Source organism: Anomalospiza imberbis, chromosome 1, assembly GCF_031753505.1.
Source record: "Anomalospiza imberbis isolate Cuckoo-Finch-1a 21T00152 chromosome 1, ASM3175350v1, whole genome shotgun sequence".
Classification (NCBI taxonomy): domain Eukaryota; kingdom Metazoa; phylum Chordata; class Aves; order Passeriformes; family Viduidae; genus Anomalospiza; species Anomalospiza imberbis.
In genome coordinates this window covers 87,890,364-87,909,062 of record NC_089681.1, presented here as the reverse complement: position 1 = coordinate 87,909,062, position 18,699 = coordinate 87,890,364, and the positions used below count along the sequence as shown (strand labels likewise).

Here is an 18,699-nt window from a genome sequence, read left to right as displayed (position 1 = left end):
GAGGCAACAATAAGATACAGAAATGCACTCTAAGTTATCTAGCAAAGATACGTGGATGAAAAGAATTCGTAACTTTTTACAGTTAGAGGAGACACTAAGAGAGCCTTCTGCCAACACACAGGAAGGGTGAGGAAATGTAGCAAAACAAGTGTTATTACACATCTACTTCACAGTGCTGATAAAGCTTAAATGCTTAGCTTGAACTTAAGAGAGCAATGAATCCATCCAAAACCTCAGGCACACAAAAAAAAATAAAACAAAACAAAAACAAAACCAAAAAAACCCCAACCATTACTGTCATAGTTCAGAAAAAAAACCCACCTTAAACCAGAGAATCCTCTTCCTATTTCAAACCTTCCCTCTGGGCAGCAAACTGCTTGGAGATGCAGATGACCGAGAGCATAAATAGGGCAACACTCATCCCAGAGGAGATGACATGTGCCCCGAGGGTGCAAGTTCTCAGCGCAATTTCTGTGACTTTGCAGAATTCACTGCACAGGAGCAACTGCAGTGCAGGCAGCTCATCTCGATTCTCAGGTCTGCTTCACATCAAGCACCTTGATAGCCCAGGTTGCACCATCATGTTGAGTTAGGTGGTGGGGAATAAAAGCAAGGAATACAGGCATTTATGTGGGAATTACTGGAAGACTCACCTTGGAAGTTAGGAGTGGGAAGCACCCAGCACAAGGCATCCCTTTGCATTCACCAGTGTGAGCTCTGGATCACAAAAAGAAGCAATAGGGCAGTTCAAGCCTTACCACACTCCTTCAGCCAGAACCTTGGGTTACCACTCTAATAGTGAAAGCCCCAAATTTAGGACCTGGCTTATCCAGGCAGTAGGATAGTGATAGGATCAGATTATCCAGGCTAGTATGTTAAATCCTGTTTTAGCTAATGACACTGTTGGGGCCATCAGAGTATATCACCATACTAGTGGGACCAGAACCTGCTGAAAAGTCTGTTGCCAAGATGCAAAACTAGTTTTACCAGACTAAGGCACAGCTGCTCACAGAGGTTACGGCTTCATCTTCTAAAAGTCATGGCTGCTTCAGCTGAGTGATCTGAGAGCCTAGAATCAAACAGCAGCTGTAAGGACACTGAAGAATAGCAGGAGGATGCAGTGTAGCCAGGTCACTAGGGCCAGCCCTCAAAGAGACAAACACAAATCTGTGGATGTAAAACCAGCATTTCAGCTCTTCACATTAGAAATAGGAGGGGTAGACCAGTAGATCTGAACCTTTGGAAATGTCAGGGTTGAAGAGGTCCTTTATTTTAAACCACCCCAGGAAAAAAGCACCAAGTGCAACTTGATGTAGATGAAAAAACTTCAGCTCATGCCAACCCTAGTCAGGACTACTTAAGATAAAGAAATAAGCATAAAATGGTAACACAATGGCAACAGCAGCTTCTTGCTGTTCTCTGTGCTGGTGCTACCCCTGTGTGACTTTTTCAAGTAGGAACAGCATCAGCCCTATTTCAGTTATGAAACAAATCCTGTCAGGGTTTGGGCTTTTGTTATGAAGGTGCATTTTGTGCAGGGGAGGATTCCCTCAACTCTAACCCATACAGCAATCTGAGGTTGGTTCTCTAAGTTAAGGAGATAGAAACCCAAAGCCTGGAAATCTGCCACGTTCCCACAAATTCATTAAGGTGCATTAGCATTAATGCTGTTTTTACAAGAGCACACTCTTGTGAAGAGCAACTATATTCTGGGGAAATCTGTCACACTCTGTCACAGCAGAGGACAGTATTAAATAACTCGGGTTATCTGCTGCTTACTTTCCAGAGACTCTGATGCTATTTCATCTAATCCTAGCATTGTTCACTGCATTCTGAACTCTCCTTGGAGCCAAAAGTCATTGGTGGCAAAAAAAAAATTCTCCTGCTTCACTTCCAATTTTCTGTTCAGTTCTCTGAATTTCTTGCCCTCTGCAGTCTCCAGCTTGCCATCAGGCATCTGGACAATGAATCCCTCTCTGCTTTCAGCTCTGCAATCCAGAATTGAGTGGCAATGGTGTCAAACCAGAGCTCCCACACTTACATGCACACAGGGGAGGCTATACCTAACACATCCTATGCAAGGCACACAGAACTCTAGAGTACCTTTCCAGACACTCACAGTGCATCAATTTGAAGGAAAGAGTGAGATTGTTATCCTATGCAAACAACTTTTTACTTTGAATCAATTGTTAAGTGCTTTTACACTTGATAAAGGTGCTAGCAGAACAGTCAAAGTAAGCCAATATATCCATCAATTTGATGGTTACATCCTTATCTTTAGTTGATTTTTTAAATTTCTTTGATACATAAGGGACCCAATCTTGCAATTTTTCAGAAAAACTTTTTATCAACACAGGTGTCACAACTGGACCGCTTAGCACTATATATTCTATTTAGGCAAAAAAAAAAAAAAAAAAAGGCTCAACATAATGCTTTTTCTGCCTCTCTTTTCATTTAAAATAGACAAACATCCTTCACAGAATCATCTTCTCTATGCTGCACACAAAGTGCTCAAATACCATCAGCAATAATGAGGTTTGCTAGTCAGAAGGAACAATGAACACATTTTCTTCTGTCTTCTTCACTGAATGTTCATGCTGCAGGGAAGAACAAAAAACAAAAAAAAAAAAAAAAAAAGGTAAGAAAACACTGCAAAAATTTATACAAACATTGAAACTGTACCAGATAAGAAATTACAAAGATCCTGGAAGCACATTTAGACTTGGCTCTTAATTCTCAAGCACCTACCCTGGAACAAGTGCCTCAGGATGAGCAGCTCCCATGACACAAGTGCTCCTTTCTCAGCCCTGCTGCTCTTTGAGTGCCCTTATTCAGGAGCACCTGCATCCCTCAGCAACTCAACACTCATAATGGAAACTTTTCCCTTTGGAAAGGCTCAGGATTCCAACTTTAACTGCTAAAATATACAAGCCCCTGGTTTTCAGCATCTTTTCTAAACCCCAGGCTCAGTCCACTGTGGTGACCTCAGGCATAGCTGTTCCTTCAACACAAGGAGCTTTCCCAGCCCTGTGAAGTGCAGGCACATGGCATCCCACACATGGCAGTAATCCATCAATCTTACTGCAGAAATGCTAAACTCCCAAAGCAATCAGATCTGCACACAGACCTGGAACAGCTGCAGTAGCAAAAATACACATCCATGAGATGGGGTGAACCAGATGGAAAGTAAGCATTGTATCAAAGTTAGCAAAATATTTGTCTTAATTTACAAGTAAAAACAAGGGCATAAAGTAGCGATTAGACTCTGGAGAGCTTAAGAACTTCAACAGAATATTTAACCAGGATGTAAGTTAAATAAATAAGATTGTTTTTAAAAAATCAACCTTGAATACATCAAGGCTAGAAGTTAGCAGACCTAAAGAGTAGATGAGAGAAAGCATGCAAGGTGTTTGACTGCAGAGCCCTTAGCCACAGGTTGTCATGGATGTGTAACTCCAAGGGCAAATGCATTGAGGGTCACAAACTACACAGAAACTGCCTCAGAGTGTGAACTCAGGAGAAACATCACTACCTGATGGCCCCTTGGCTTTATCTTCTCCCCCAGGCAAGTACTGTTTGACCTCTTCCCCTTATCAAACATTTCTTTCTCAACACTTTCCATGCATCAGGGCCAGAGCTCTCACAAAGAACAAGCCCCACAAATCAGCCAACCAAAGGCTTCCCCCTCCCAGGACTTCACTTTAATTTTCTCACTTCTGACACCAGTCAGTCAGGCCAGAGCTCAGTCCCCCATCCATAGGGAGCTGCTTTTGTACCACACATACCATTGTATTCTGGACAGCATCGGCAAAACTCTTTGCTGTTTCGTCCAGGGCTGAGTCAACAGATTCAATTCTGAAAGAAAAATTATCCTAGCTGTTTTTTTATTAAGCACTTCCTGGTGAAGTTTGAACAGATATATTTACCACCAAAAATAAACCTGAAAATGGCAGGTTTTTACTCAGCATTTATGCCAACAGTGTCTTTTATACAGAAAATGATCACCTCCTTCCACCTCCTCTGACCCCTAGGCAGAGTCACGTTGAGAGGGTGCATTGCACATTGTTCCAGATCCTGGTACAGCTCTCCTGAGCAAGGCTCCTCTCCTGCACAGCTTCCCATACAGAGTTCCCTTGTTACACTTTAATTCCAATTGAAAACCCTCACAAGGCTGCAAAAGACCCATCAGTGGACACAAAGTGAAGATGCCATAATAGGTTTAGAATCCTTTCCCATCTATCCACAAGCCTAAACAGTGCCCTTTACGACCATCAGAGGACTTGTGAGCACGCAGGACAGCTGGCAGAGATTTACCTTTCCTTTTGCTGGCTGCAGAATGTATTCAGTTTGAGCAGCTGCGCATTCCAGAAATCCTAAAAAGACCCCAAAGAAGCCCCCTGTTACCTGGGAAGGGGCACCTTTTCGGGCTGGCACACAAGAAGCTGTACACACCAGTGCATCCTTCTCCATGGCTGCCAGAATTTGAGTTTCCTTCTCAAGGTTGGCAAGCTCTTCAACAACAATCTTCTGGAAGGTCTCAAATTTATTCAGCCTAGTGATGGAGAGCAAAAACAATTTTGCCACTTCAATGTGCAGTCACACAAGGTGAACAACAACCCCTTCAGCACCAAACCTACTTTGAGGCAGAAGAAAATTTCACTGCTGAACTACATGGGGCAGATTTGTTCTCAGATAGGTCATAGAACATGTGAATATCTGCACCAAAGTCACACTGCAGATGAATATGGCTCAATAGCCTGTCCCAAACAGCAGTCAGAGGACTGGGACAGAGCATACAAATGAATTTCCAGCACAATACTTGCAATACATGCTCTCCCAGGCTCCAGGGAGTTCAGCAGAGATTTCCTGTGCTAAAGACCTCTTTTAGGTCCCTTCAAACCCAAACCATTCTATGATTCTATCTTGATACAAACAGCCTCTATGGATTTTCCTGTCTTAGCTTTGAGATGTACAGGATGCCAGCAATTTTTAAACCTTAAGAAGGGTTGTGGTTGCAACATCCTTATTGACTTGGGTTTGCCACCATTCCCAGCTGCACTGAGGTAGGAAAACTTCAGCACAGCCCTGCATCCGCTATCCTGTGATCCTGGTTAGATCCAAGTTACTTACCTGGCAACCAAGCATTGAAGCATCTCATTGCCATCTACTCTTATCTTCCACCACAAAACATCCCTTTTTTTTCTTTTGGAACTCAAACTTCTCCATGTACCTTAATGACAGCAAATTCTGCTCATAGAGGTCCCATCAATACCAGGGATTTTTGACTTTAAAGGTTATTATTTCATACCCCATTTGATCTAAATCCTAAAAAGTGAATGTGCAATAGATACAGAGGCCTGATACATCCTATAGTGTACTTGTAAGTGTAAGTATCTCACTTATACCAAACTCATAAATATTAGAATTTATTTTTTCATCTAGCTCCTATCTAAGAAACTCAGGATATGTGAGATTCATTTTCTTCTTATCCATTAGGCAAGTCACAGCCTGGTTTCTTTCTTAAAAGATTTAGAAATAGAAGCTACTAAGTTGATGACAACCAGAAGACAGTCCAAGCACTGCTCCATCAACTGTTTGTAACTCAAGCTTGCTTTGCATGAATTAACCCATCCTCTCCTCTTACAGGAAAATTAGGATCAATCCCAGGAGTTACACTTCTGAAACTCTTCTTGCATTAAAAAAAAAAAAAAAAAACAAAACACAAACACAAGTTATTTTGCCGTACAAACCATAAGCACAATATCCAGCTCTCGGGTTGGCTTTCACTATCAACCAAAATTGACACAAAATTGAAGCTATTTTCAGCCAGCACCAGACCACTTACCTGCACTTATGTATCTCATTCAGCAGGGCAGACAAGTTCTTCTCTGAAGATCTCAGGGCATCCTGTGTGTTGATCTCAATCCTTCTGTACCGGGACTAGCCATGGGATGTACAGTTAGGGATAGGCAATGGCCCAAGTCAAAACCTAGAAGTCTAGCTTGCAAAACCTTTCCCTGGAGAACATGTTCCTCTGCAGAAACTTGTAATTCATCTTAGCAGAAATCATTTTAAATCAAATTTCATCTGCAGTAAGATGACACACATCAGTGCTGCAGATACAATCTGATTTAATTCAGTCACAGTAGTTACACCAAGAAGCCTTGATTTAACCCATGCAACTTCAGGGCAGTGTTGTGTCAGGAAAAACTTAAATAAAATTTCCTTTATGCCTTCCCTGTAACACTTCTCAGAATATATAAGTTCTGTAGAATACTTCTAAGAGCTCCAGACTAACTGACACTGTTACTAAAGCAATGTCTTCCACTTGAACACAAACTAAAGATGGGATATTTGCACCAACTCTCCCCGAGATAAAAAGGTAATTTCACATAACATGATCAATTGCCACACATGTGGAAAGAGCTCACATTACCCAGAACAATTTCTTCAGTTGGTCAATAAAGCTTTCAAAGGCAAAAATCACTCCTGAATCACTCAAATCTTCATGGAGCATCTTGGAAAAAAACACATCATCTAGGCTATTGTCCATTTCCTGGCCTAGGAGGAAGAACATACCCAGGTAGCATCATGCTGGAAGACATTCTGGAATATAAACCGTCCTGCTACTGAAGGGATTGTCATTCATGTGGGCAACAACTTCTGTTAGAGAGCTGGAATTTGGGGCTTATTCTTCTAGAGCTTACAAGCAGGAGGGAAACGAGCTCAAAAATCCCCAGAGAAATGCTTGTTAGAGAACAGCAGGGAAGGATAGGCACAATAGAGCAACACAAAGAGCTATTTACAGATACTGAGGCAAATGCACAGAATAAAGGCAGAAAATAGGCCACCACTTCTTCTGTCTTCTACTTATGCAAGGCAGGGAAAGCCTGAACTTCTTGTGCTCAGAGTTAGCAGTATTTTGCAGTTACTTCATCCATTACCTGTATGCTTTTTTCCCAGCCCCTGTGTTTGATGTTTTTTTAAATAACTCTGGAAAATCATACTCATAGTAGAACTTGTGGATGTCATGAAGCAGCTGACCTACTGGAACCCAAATTTCCTTATTCACACCTCTACATACACAGTATACATTGCCATTGGCAGTGCTGCAATACCTCCTGCTAATTTACACTTTTGGTTTTTGGAAAAGTTGACCTCTCTACAAATATATCTCTTCAAGCTTCCATGTGACTATGATTTATACCACAAGAAAAGAAAAGCTGAAAGCATTTAAGCACTTCACCTTAATTACCAACCAGATTTTACCTTTCTGGACCTCCACTTCATCTTCTACTGAATCAGAAATTTTCTTTGGTGTATGGTTAATCTCAGAAGGCAAGGGATTTTTCTCCAAACTAGAAAATTTAGGCTTTTTTATGATAGTGCCACTCAGTATATCTAGAAAGAGAATAGAAGATGTTTCAAAAGAAATCTGTCCTTTTGCATGAGGTACATGACAGTGCCTGCTCAAGGAGAAACCACCACTGGAATTACCAATGCTTCAGAAAAGGAGGCAGCTTCATTTTATGGTCTGGCATCACACAGAAAAGGACAAGTCTTCACCTGAAAGCATCTGCCCTTGCAAAAGGAGGGAACTAGCCTGCCTAGTGTTGCACAGGTATTTGGAAATCTTCCATGTCTCCATCTTAAAGATGGATTAATTTCCTTTGTTTGGCCTGCTACTCTGGCCATCAAAAACCTCTGGTGTCCAGCTGCTTCCCATTCCCTTTTCCAGCCCAAGTTCTCAAACTGATTATGAAGAAAATTTTTGAAAATAACATTGAATCAATCCAAACAATCCAAATCAAAGCTACAGCCTCTACTTTAGGGAAAATTTGCTAAAAACCAAAGAAACAAAGACCCCCATTCTTTTGTCTCACTGTGCACTTTTTCAGAACTCAGCAAGTTGCCTGTTTGACAAGTCATCTTCCTGGAGTGTCCATAGGGCAGAATGGAAGGTGGTGGGGCCCAGAACAGGCAATACAGTCAGACCAAGAGAAGCATCCTGGAGTAGATTTAGAGTTCACAGAGAGAGTTCAAATGCAGTCAGAGACCACACCTGAAATTCCTGAGCATAACCCTGCTTGTGCCTTTGCATGGGAAGAACTCCTCTCCAATTGTAAGGCTGTACAGCGAACAGTGATAGAAATGAAGTCCTGAGCATCGATCTTCCCCCAAATTAAACAGATGTGTTATTGCAGTGAAGGTGTATTCAGAAAATGCTGGCAGGTAAAAGATATATTGGGAACACAAACAGTGCCAGCTCATGAGAAAAGGGATGCTTTTGCCCAAGACCAAAACTTCAGTGACTCACTCCATAGTCACAGCAGTAGCTCAGACTCTTAGAACTGCATCAGCATTGAGAATTATTAGGATGAAAAAAACCTCATTGCTGCTTGGCTTGCTTAAAATTCAGTTGTTTCCAACCACAAAGAGATTGTGCTGCACTTTTGAGTTAGTTTATGAAAGCTCAGTTTAATTTTAAAAAAAGATCCTGATGTGCCACTTACCTATTAAAAAAGCTACAGCAGTAATAAGCATTACCCAAGTCCCCATTTAACAAATGCTTATAGCAATGGTTTACCATCCATGTTCTTAGGTATAAAGAAAATCAACAACTTGAAGGGATGCTTGTTTTGTTTAAACTGAAGTTGCAGTTCACTTTCAAAACATTAAAAATTATCATTTGTGTGTCTCTTGGGTCATTAGCTTGTAAATCTACACTACAAGTCCCCCTATAATCAAGGACAGGTTTTAAGAGTTAGCAATGAATTCAGGAATATATGTAAAAGTATCTTACCACAGTCTGTCATGATATACAAAACACAGAAACAGAATTCAGAAAAAAAAAAGTAATCTCAAAAAAGTCACTGCTAATTTGTATTTGAAAGAAAACAGTTGGCTTTTAGCCAACTCTTCCGTGTTATCAAGAATAACAAACCTGAGTCCTTCCGCTTGCTACTTTCTTCCTCTCTTGATAATTTGCCCGGCGTACCAAGAAACTTCTAAGAAGAAAAAAGTAAACAAAATAAGAAAGTACCCACCCTGCAGACAAGCTGCCAGAGGCGTGTCTTGTTACAGGAAACAAAGGGACACGAATCACTGGTTTCAGGTAAAGGTAGCCTGACAGCAGACTGGGAAGAGGCTAAGCACTGCATTCTGCACCTGTGTGGCTTTCTCCACGTCACTGGAAGGGCTCCTGGCAGGCATACCAAGTAGCAATGGACTCCCTCTAATATCATCTGAGAGCGTTTCATCTGTGTGAGAGATGAATAAATGACACAGGCAACAGAGTTTGAATCCTTTATCTCAATTTAATGACACAGAAAATAAAACCCAAGCCCTCTACCCTCTCCTTTATCTTGTCACACAGGGAAGAGGTGGTGGCTCAGACTCAGCCCAAAGGCTGTTTTCTTGGTGGTTGCCAGTTAAGTTCATTCTTTCACCTCTCAATATCACCAGCTTATCTTCTCCTTGTACAAGAAACTATCTACAAGATAGTGTCTACCCCTCCTAGCCATTACAATAAAATATCACAAGGCAAATATTTATGGAAAAAATGTGAAGGAAAATTGGCAAAATCAGAAAGAAAAATCCACCACCAAAAAAGTTCATCTAAAAAGTACAGACCTACACATATCGAAACTTTTCTAATGCACTGAAGAAGATCAAAATAAAAATACCATCAAGATTCACTGTGGGCAAATCATCTCTCTTGGAGCTAGGTGTGCTTTCTTTTCTTAGCATCTCCTTTTGAGCTTTTTGCTTTGATTCTCCCTCCTAAAACAAAACAAAGTCTAAGCCTTATTTAAACATTACTACAGAAGTAGGGGTTGGGGTGTTGTTTTGGAGGGAGAGTTTTGGGTGATTGATTTGTTTTTTAAATACACTAAGAATAGTTACATATATAAAATATGCCTAACATACTGATTGCTCTATCTAGCACCAAAGAAGACCTGTGCCCTGAAGTTCAATGCATGCAAAAGTTCTCCTTTTAGACACTGGAGATATACATCTGATGTTGTTTCTTATAAGCAGAATATAAGCATTGTAGTTAAGAAAGAAAAGTATTCCAGGGGAAAATAAAAGCTTTTAAGTGTGACTAGTGTACTAGTTCTGGGGATTTTTTTCCCCAGACTTTCTGTATTTCAAATATGTATATACAAATATATATATACACACACACATATATATATATTTGATATGCAACATTTAACAATTTCTATGAGTTTTACCATGTTTTCCTAAGATCTTCTCCATTAGACCAACAGAGTCGCAACAGCACTTAGCAGACAAATCTCTCTATCAGAACATTTGAGAATTAAAATAACACCAATTTATTTAATTCTCACTTATTGGGTACACATTTTACATCCATAATGCTTTTTAAATCTGAAGCACTAAAGCATCACACCTTACCTTCTTTGACTCATAGTCACTGCCACTACTTGCAGAAGATACTGGAAGCACTGCAAGAAAAGTTTCCCTGGTTACTGGCAATGTAAAGGGTGTACCTTACCCAGTTAACCGAGTTAGTCACAGTGCAAAGCTTTTCAGTTTTGGTTTTCTAGCCTTTTCAACATAAAAACTTCACAACACTTCCATTAAATTTCAAAAAAACACCTTTCTCTAATAAAGACAGGTGCAATGATGCAAACATACACAACTCACTGCATCCAGAGCAGCCAAAAAAGTAAAAAAAAAAAAAAAAAAAAAAAAAAAAAAGACAGGCTCAGCATCTTGTCTGACAGTCCCCAAGTCCCAGGCAAGACAGTGGGTTGACATTGCAGGAAACCCAGTATAAAGAATAATTTGAAGCTCAACTTTCTTTTGCTTTTTAATCCATACAGAATCCAACAGCTACCTGAGCAAGCATAATTTCTCCATGAGTGGGAGAGAAACATTCCACCTCATTCAGGACAATTTGATTTCCATTTGGTGGTCACAGCAGCACACAGCCCTGGAGCATGGCTGCAGGGGAGGTCTGCTGCTGGTCAGGCCCGAGCAGAGAATACTATCAGAGGTAATCACATCTGACACTCAGAGGATGACTGGCTTATTATTGCATAAATAGGGAAGGAGAATGACCTGGTCTGCAAATTGTGAGGATTTTCAAGGTTTACTTGCCAAGTCAGTGATGTTTCTGGGGAGGTGAGGAGGGGAAATTTGCAGGAAGGAGGTGTGGTAGCTTCAGAGAGATCTGGCTCCTAGTGCGGTCAAGAGCACCAACACAGCCATCAGCTCAAGACCCATGGGCTCTTCAGCACCATCACAGAGAGGGCTGCACCCACACAGTTCGTTTAGGTGCCAAATGTCCACCTGGACATTTGAACCTAAATTTGGGAAGGAGACAGGAGCCCAGTTCAAGCACAAGAGTGTGCAATGCATCTCCTTCTTAGGGCACCCCTTGCTGCTGGCCTCAAGTTTACTCTCTCCCACTCAGGAAAGCCAGGAATTGGCCAAACTCTTCTTTTTCAAACCATCATCAGCATTTACTTTTCTGCAGCTCAGTTCATCAGGCATAGCTAAGTGTCAGTAGGGGACTAAGCTTACCTTTTAATTTACTTCTCACCCTGGGTCTTTTTCGGGTATAGTCAAAATGTTTTGGCACTGGCTGTATCTGAGAGTCAAGGATCCAGCTTTTCTCACTCTGACCAGGGCTTGTATTTTCATTATTGCTTTCAGAGAAAAGGTGTTTCCTGTAACTGGACTAAAGACACAATTAAGTCCTGTTCACTCAGAAGCCCCTCAGCCATTGTATTTCAGCTGCTACCAAGTTCTCTCATTTCGTCCTCCCCACATTACAACATGTAAAGCTGTGAAATCTGCCAAAACAGCCACAACCAGCTATTGAAACAGCTGTATAAAAACATCAAGAGGCAGATGCATGCCTTTTGCCAGCATGGGGTTTTTACAGTATCCTCCTTCCTTGTCTCTCCCTCTTCTGCCTAAAATAGTGGCACACCGGGGGGAACAGGTAACACAGACCATTCACTAGCTGATCTGGCAGTGATGGTGCATCCTGATCGCTGCTTTCAAAATGACAGACAGAGTATTTAGAGGCCACCAGAATCACATTCCTCCACCTCTGCACTGGGTAGGCCTTAAAGTTCAGTTTCTTTATGGGTGTGACATATTTGTACATGTAGAAATACACAGCATTCAAATGGGCAACAATCAAAGGCTCTAGGGATGCAAAAGCATAGACAACCTACCTGCCTTCTCTCAAGACTGTTTAATTGCTTGCTCTTACTTCTTGTTTCGTAAGTCCTGCCAAGTAATACGAAGACCAAAAATTAGAGTAGCAAACACAGCAATAACACACCACAGCATGGTGGAATGGACACAGACAAATAGAGGTGGCAGGGGGCCCCTTAAGAGCTCAGCAGAAGAACCAAACTGTTAAAGAGCATACAGTAGCCAATTTTTTCTTTGCCTGGATTTTGAAAGTAGCAATTCAGGGATATCTAGAAACCAGCACTTTTTAAAATAAAAATAAATCTGCATACGTAAAGGTGGCAAGTCCCTGGAAGCTCGCTATGACTGGAAGGCAGCCAAAGCAAGGCAGGGAGTTTAAGTATTTTTCAAAAATTAAATCAGTCATTTTTGCATATAGTCAGGAAAGGATGATGTTTAAGAGTTAAAATATTATTGACAAAAGTTGACAGGAGTCACTATTTTCTCCAGTAACCTTTATATTCTCAGGTACTAATTTAAATATTGATATCTATAACATCCACAGATAGTATGGTAGCTAGGCAAGGAACTACTGTATTAGAAAAATCACACAGCCTTTTGGATCCTAACTTAAAAGATCTTAACCAAAGCTATGAGCCCTTATTCACATAGCAAAAGGTTCATAAACACTGAATGTATAATACTGTACCTCTGACTTTGTGAAGAAGTTTTCTGGGCAAGAATCTTTCCTTTGGCTTCAGCAACCTGAAAGCAGAGAGTTGTCTTAGAGCCCAGTTACCCCATAAAATACTCTACATATTGAAAATAGATCAGAATTCAGAAGGGAAATGGATTACCATTCCTACTCAGAAATTTCACTTCTTAATGGAATGGGATTTGTTGAATGAAACAGTGTCATAAATTATAATAGACAAACAGTTGAACCTTAAACAGAGTTCCTTTCTCTTTTCCTTGGTTTATGAATAATGATCATTTTAAGCACCAGCATCACAAGACATGTCATTTGAATCAATAGCAGCACTGGCAGCAGCGCTGTAAGCAAGGTGCAGGGCCCCTGGACAGCTCTGGGACCGGAGCAGGGTGCCATGGAGCAGGGATTTGTGCTGACACCCAGTGGCAGCAGCAAGGATCAGGCCATGTCCATTTTATAATAAAGAGAAATTTGGGGTGTTCCATTCAGCACCCATTGCCTCACAGTTAGCAGGCACCAGTGACAACCCACACATCAGGGAAGAGGCTGAAAGCTAAAAGGTTTGTCCAGCACAGCCACCTTGATGGAAGTTGTCAGGAGCAAGTCCACAACTTCCTGGGAAAGCCCACACTGGGCAAAGTTTCAAAGCAGTCTAAGTGATTAATTTTTATTCCTTTTTTTTTTTTTTTTTTTTTAAGATTCTGCAAATGTAAATCAAGCAGAATTTCCAACAAAAGTGTTGCAAGGACTGAGTTTTAACCAGGGATTCCCAGTTTGCAAAGCACAGCTTGAAGGGGATTTCAGTCTCTTCTATTTAGCCTAGAAGGACAAAGTGGATGCTCAGCAATCTGCTTTTGACATTCAGTAAAGCACAGAGGTTGGCCTTCAATCAGAGACATCCCATGGCCTCACTGAAGCAACAGCTCAAATGTCTGTTGGTGTTAGCATGCATTACCCATCACAAAATTCATGTAGTGATGAGCATTCTTGCCACTAAAAAAATCCATTTCCACCACACAAAGAAAAAAAAATCTCAGGTTCTCAGTTGTCTGTCTTGCTATAACAGTTTGTCCATCCTTACAGCATTTCTGCTGTAAATTATGTCCCCTACTTCAAGCTACTACTCCATTAGGTGCAGAGTTTCTGTCTCAAGTTTACCTTTTCGTGACTTGAGGAGTCTGAGTTTTCAAAATCATAGAGATCCTTCCTGCAAGTCAACATAAATATGGCAGTGATTCACAATAGTGAAGAATCGCCCTATAGAATTCCATTAAGAATAGGGAGGTGATAACGTGGGTTTTTTTTCTGAGCCCCCTCTCCCCAGAAACCTTATATGCCTAAAAATACTCTTTCCTAAGTTTCAAAAAAATACTTGCTCCTTTTCTACTTAGACTTTTTGCTGTCTTGATTCTTGCTATTTTAAATAGTAATTGTTTTAAGAAATATTCAAAACATAGAAATTAATCTATCCCTGTTTACGTAGAGGATATTTTGTTCTCACATCGCCCATAGTAGTACACGGTAGGAAGAAGTAATGAGTGGAAATAAAACATCAGAAGGATTTTTAAAAATCCTTTTAATTACCTTTTGAAAATTCTAGTATTTAATATTTGTTCTCTAATCTCTTCTCTGTGTACACCTAAAACTTGTTTTCATGTCCTCCAACATTTAAACTTAACTGCAGTTTTGTAGCTCTCTCCAAATCATAACTATTTCTAAAAAAAGATTACAACAACTGCTCAATATACAGTACATCTTTTTACTAGTAAAAGAATGAGAAGACTAAAGAGCTGAGATCCTTGCCAAAGCTTCCCGAAGGAAGGAAACGCTCATTTCCAGACAAAACACTAGAGGGAGCAGAATGACCAAGCTAAGTTCCTCACCTCTAACTTCTACATTGCTGGTCCTGTTTTAAAACTGGTATTTGCTGCATCAAATTGTCTTAAAATTCACAAAACAAAAAAGCTTCATTAATCCCTGCAATTAATCCAACTTTTCCTATTCTTAGCTACAGCCAGTCAAAAAAATCATCTAAGCACTTAGGGTTTTTTGAGCTAAGAAACAGTGGGCTGAAGCAGGACTCCCAGAGAAGCCCCAGAACAGGAAGAGAGCCTCATGCACAGTTCATTTGCCCTCCTGCCCAGCAGCAGGCATTAACTTGAACACAACACTCGGGGCTGAGTGTGTAGGAGGAGGGCTCAACAAGGCAGACTTTCAGTACCACAGGCTGCATACAGACCCCAAACCTTCAAGTGTTTCTTCCTGCAGTGCCCTCAGCTTTAAGTGCAAACAGACAGATGTGGGGGTGCAAGGGAAGGGGAGAAGCTTAGAAAGAGGCCATCCTGAAGCCCTAGGACCCGTGATGCCAAGGAACTGGGACAATATTGAAGAAAACTTAAAAATTTGTGAAAGAAGGTGGAACTCAGAACTCAACTCACTGGAGGATTATGATTGGGCAAGGAAAAAGACAACAGGCCATGACATAATATCACAGAGGTAGAGGGCATTTTTGGCATGCTAGGGATAGCTTCTGAGATCTTTATCACTTTGGGCACCCAAAGGGTCCTACAGAGACAAGTTATGACCCTTCATAGCCTCAGACTTGTTTTTCTGCCCACTCTAGATACAGTCAGGCCACCCCCCATGGGGACACCGTTCCTCCCTGAGTGCTAGAAAAGGTCTAAAATGACGTGGTACACCAGTTCCTGCATGGGCACAGAGCTTGTGTGTCATACCTGCCTTCAGTCCTCTTCTTGGCCAAACTCGTTTTCCTGTTTCTCTTTTTGCTGGTAAGGCCCTTTAGAAAAGGAGAGAGTTGCAGGATCTAAAACAACAATACCTGAAGTCATGTTCTGATTCTAGAGCCTGGCAAAAGCAGAGAAAAGGTATGCCAGGAAACTTCCCTCCTTGGTCTACAACAATTTTCCAGGTGCAACTGTTGTCTGTGGTATTTTCCTACCACAAAGTATGGGATTAATAGAGCTGAAACTGGGGGGGTCAAGAGGGTGAGAGAGAGAAAGTAGCTCAAAGTCTTTGAATTCACTGTACAGTGGGCAAGTGCTACAAAACAACTGAACTGGCAGTAAAAAATATTAAAAAAAAATATCTGAAACTAGCACCTGGAAACGTAAACCCAAGAACAAGTCTAAAATGTGATTTCTTATATAAGTATCTAAGCTTAAAAATATTGCTTTGGGGATTTAATTTTTCTCATATAGGGCATTGACTTACTTACTTTAATACATGGGGCACACCAATAGAACTTTCCAAGTGCAACTACAGGTGACTCTCAGTTACTTGGTAATTTACCCAAGTTGCAAATTCTTACATGGGAGAGTCATTAGAACCCAGATACAAAACTGAATAAACACATAGGTAGACTGCCAAGGCTTGCTTCCATTCAGGAAGCAAATATTACCCCTTCAGGAACGTGTGCAAGTCTTGTGACACACAAGTATGTACCAGACACCACTGCACTCCTGGACACAGGCACAGAACATTGCTTTGGGGCTGTGTATGTGCTGAACAAACTCCAGTGAGCTTGAATCACTTGACTGGGCCCCTCTAGGATGAGGTCGGCAGCTGTTGCCTCTGCAACTCACTCCTGGTGCTAAGTGGCACAGCACATCAGGTGTGACACTCTGTGGGCTCAGGACACTGCTCAAAGGCACGAGTGGGTCAACCCATCCCAGCTTTCTTCTGCAATTCCACCAGAAAATCTCTTCCCTACCCTGCATCTCTTCACTCAGGGGGACCCTCAAGGCGCACATACCTTTGGTATCTGCTCATCCACAGGTTCTTCTTCTAGGGGCTTCTCACTGGGGACAAGAGGACACGTGAGGGAGCTGTTCATCTAAAGACCAAAACCTTTGTGAACTATTAAGTGGGGGGAAAAAAACCCAAGCTTGGACCAATTAGCACCAAAACAATGGTTTAATGTAGAGGGAAGAAAGGTAATCAATATCTCTACAGAAGTCCAGCTTCTTAACTACATGAAATCCTGTCCTGCAAAGGTCTGGGAAAAAAAGGTGAATTCAATTTCACATAATCTATCACAAAGTCATGGTGCCCATTATGAACAAGCTCACATTTGGCAAGCTCAGGATTCACAGCTGAAGTTTAACTGTCTGTAAATCAGCTGTGGGTTCACCTTGCATTTGGACTAAATCCATGATAAGAAAACAGTCACACTAGAGCAGCTGCCAATTTAGTAACCAAACTGTTCAGCAGCTACAAAGTATTTTAACTCCAGGCAAACAGCCTTGATGTCTAGGTGGCAAAACGGAATCTTCAATTTAATAATTGATTGAAAAACCTCAAAATTACGTACAATAAAACCCCAGAAAGAAAAACAAACAAACAAACACACACAAAAAAACCACAAAAAATTCACTTTGCAAATTTCTGTCTGCAAGACACTCACCTAGGCTTAGCTTTCATCCCTGAAGATGGAGTTTTGGGGTTTTTTTCTGAAGAAAGCAAGGAAACTATAGTTTTACCCTATGAAACTTTATTTATTTTTGCTGTAAGACCCATGAAAGCAGAGCCTTCAGCATGACAGCTGGGTCAGACTTAAGGTACTGAAGGGAGCCTTGCCTGACCTTGGTTAGCATCTTGCAGGTCAGTCTGCTGGCTCGCTGTAACCATGGCAACACCAAAGTTGATCATTTTCTGCTTGAAGACATGAAACCATGAACAAAACATGCATATGATCAATAAAAAAGTGAGGGTTTCTACAAACAGATTTTTTACTCACAGACTGTGGCAAGAGCTGCATGGCAGGTTCATCATTGCCCACATATAAAAACCTTTTAAGCTGTGTGTAAGCAATACTGCTGGTTTCTCACTAAAAGCATCCCACTGTCCTCTTACAAGAGGAAGTATTTTTTTTTTCTTTTTTAATGCAATTTTGCCAAAATTGCAGCTCTGGAGATAAGTATTTGAGCTGAAGAGATACAAACCAGTTCTCTTTGAAAGAAGGTTTTAGTCACACCTGTAAAAAAAGCAGACTGGAGGAAGTGAAAAGGGCACAAGGACTGTTCCACCATGCACCAAACACTTACTGCTACAGTCCCTGTTAACTGCTGTCTGTGCTGAGAGGTTAAGTTGTCTTTTTGAGTCTCCACATTTTCAGAGTTTGAATGATGTTTCCTCCTCTGTGTGTTAGAGGGTACAGGTGTTTCTGCAGAACAGCAACAGGAGTGAAAATGTCATCACAGTAGTTGAACACACTCACTACCCCTTCTTTCCATTCCCACCCATGCATGCATAAATTGCAGCAGTGCAACCTTCTAGGCATGTCCCAAGCTCACATTTAACAGAACAAACCCAAGTATCTTCAAAGTACCCAGTGAAGAATTGCAATGCTAAAAAACAACATATAGGCTCATCAATACAGGATGAATAACACACAAGTTTATCATCTTACTACTTATATTGCTACATTGACTCTTAAGCTCTGAAAGACATGGAGCATGTCTGACTTGTGTCTGACTAAAGCAGGGGGAACTTCCACCACCTATGTTTTCCTCCACTGAATCTCTACCAGGCACTGCAAAATTTGTTTCAATGCAGATCAACTACCTTCTGCCCTTTGTGCTCCTTGATTGCTTCAAGTAGCAGGGCCCACCTTGCACCTCTGTGTGCTCCATAGTGGGCACCGGTAAAGGAACTCCTAGCTCATCTGCTTCTCCAGAAGTGGAGGACTTCCATTCTAGCTTATTTTAGGCTGTAACTGAAGGAAAATGGGAAGGACTACTGAAGAAGTTAGTGCCCCAGACATTTAGGGCTGGAAGTGGCTCTTTCAA

The 18,699-nt window shown here is 41.2% G+C and overlaps 1 protein-coding gene across 1 annotated transcript in view; it reads right to left on the bottom strand.

The window, feature by feature from the left end:
- Positions 1-2,445: 2,445 nt before the first annotated feature.
- The window catches only part of SYCP2L (synaptonemal complex protein 2 like), a 28,079-nt gene continuing 11,825 nt past the window's right edge, over positions 2,446-18,699 (bottom strand). The window contains exons 17-36 of the mRNA XM_068199443.1: positions 17,956-18,074; positions 17,494-17,563; positions 17,316-17,361; positions 16,665-16,710; positions 15,628-15,716; positions 14,051-14,099; positions 12,890-12,945; positions 12,219-12,273; positions 11,557-11,713; positions 10,423-10,472; positions 9,687-9,783; positions 9,169-9,260; positions 8,945-9,008; positions 7,270-7,401; positions 6,437-6,561; positions 5,846-5,940; positions 4,453-4,552; positions 4,315-4,373; positions 3,786-3,855; positions 2,446-2,597 (exon numbers count right to left, since the gene is read on the bottom strand). Of these exons, the coding sequence (XP_068055544.1) occupies positions 2,541-2,597; positions 3,786-3,855; positions 4,315-4,373; positions 4,453-4,552; positions 5,846-5,940; positions 6,437-6,561; positions 7,270-7,401; positions 8,945-9,008; positions 9,169-9,260; positions 9,687-9,783; positions 10,423-10,472; positions 11,557-11,713; positions 12,219-12,273; positions 12,890-12,945; positions 14,051-14,099; positions 15,628-15,716; positions 16,665-16,710; positions 17,316-17,361; positions 17,494-17,563; positions 17,956-18,074 (1,628 nt within the window). The 3' untranslated portion in view covers positions 2,446-2,540. The remainder of the gene's footprint in view (positions 2,598-3,785; positions 3,856-4,314; positions 4,374-4,452; positions 4,553-5,845; positions 5,941-6,436; positions 6,562-7,269; positions 7,402-8,944; positions 9,009-9,168; positions 9,261-9,686; positions 9,784-10,422; positions 10,473-11,556; positions 11,714-12,218; positions 12,274-12,889; positions 12,946-14,050; positions 14,100-15,627; positions 15,717-16,664; positions 16,711-17,315; positions 17,362-17,493; positions 17,564-17,955; positions 18,075-18,699) is intronic.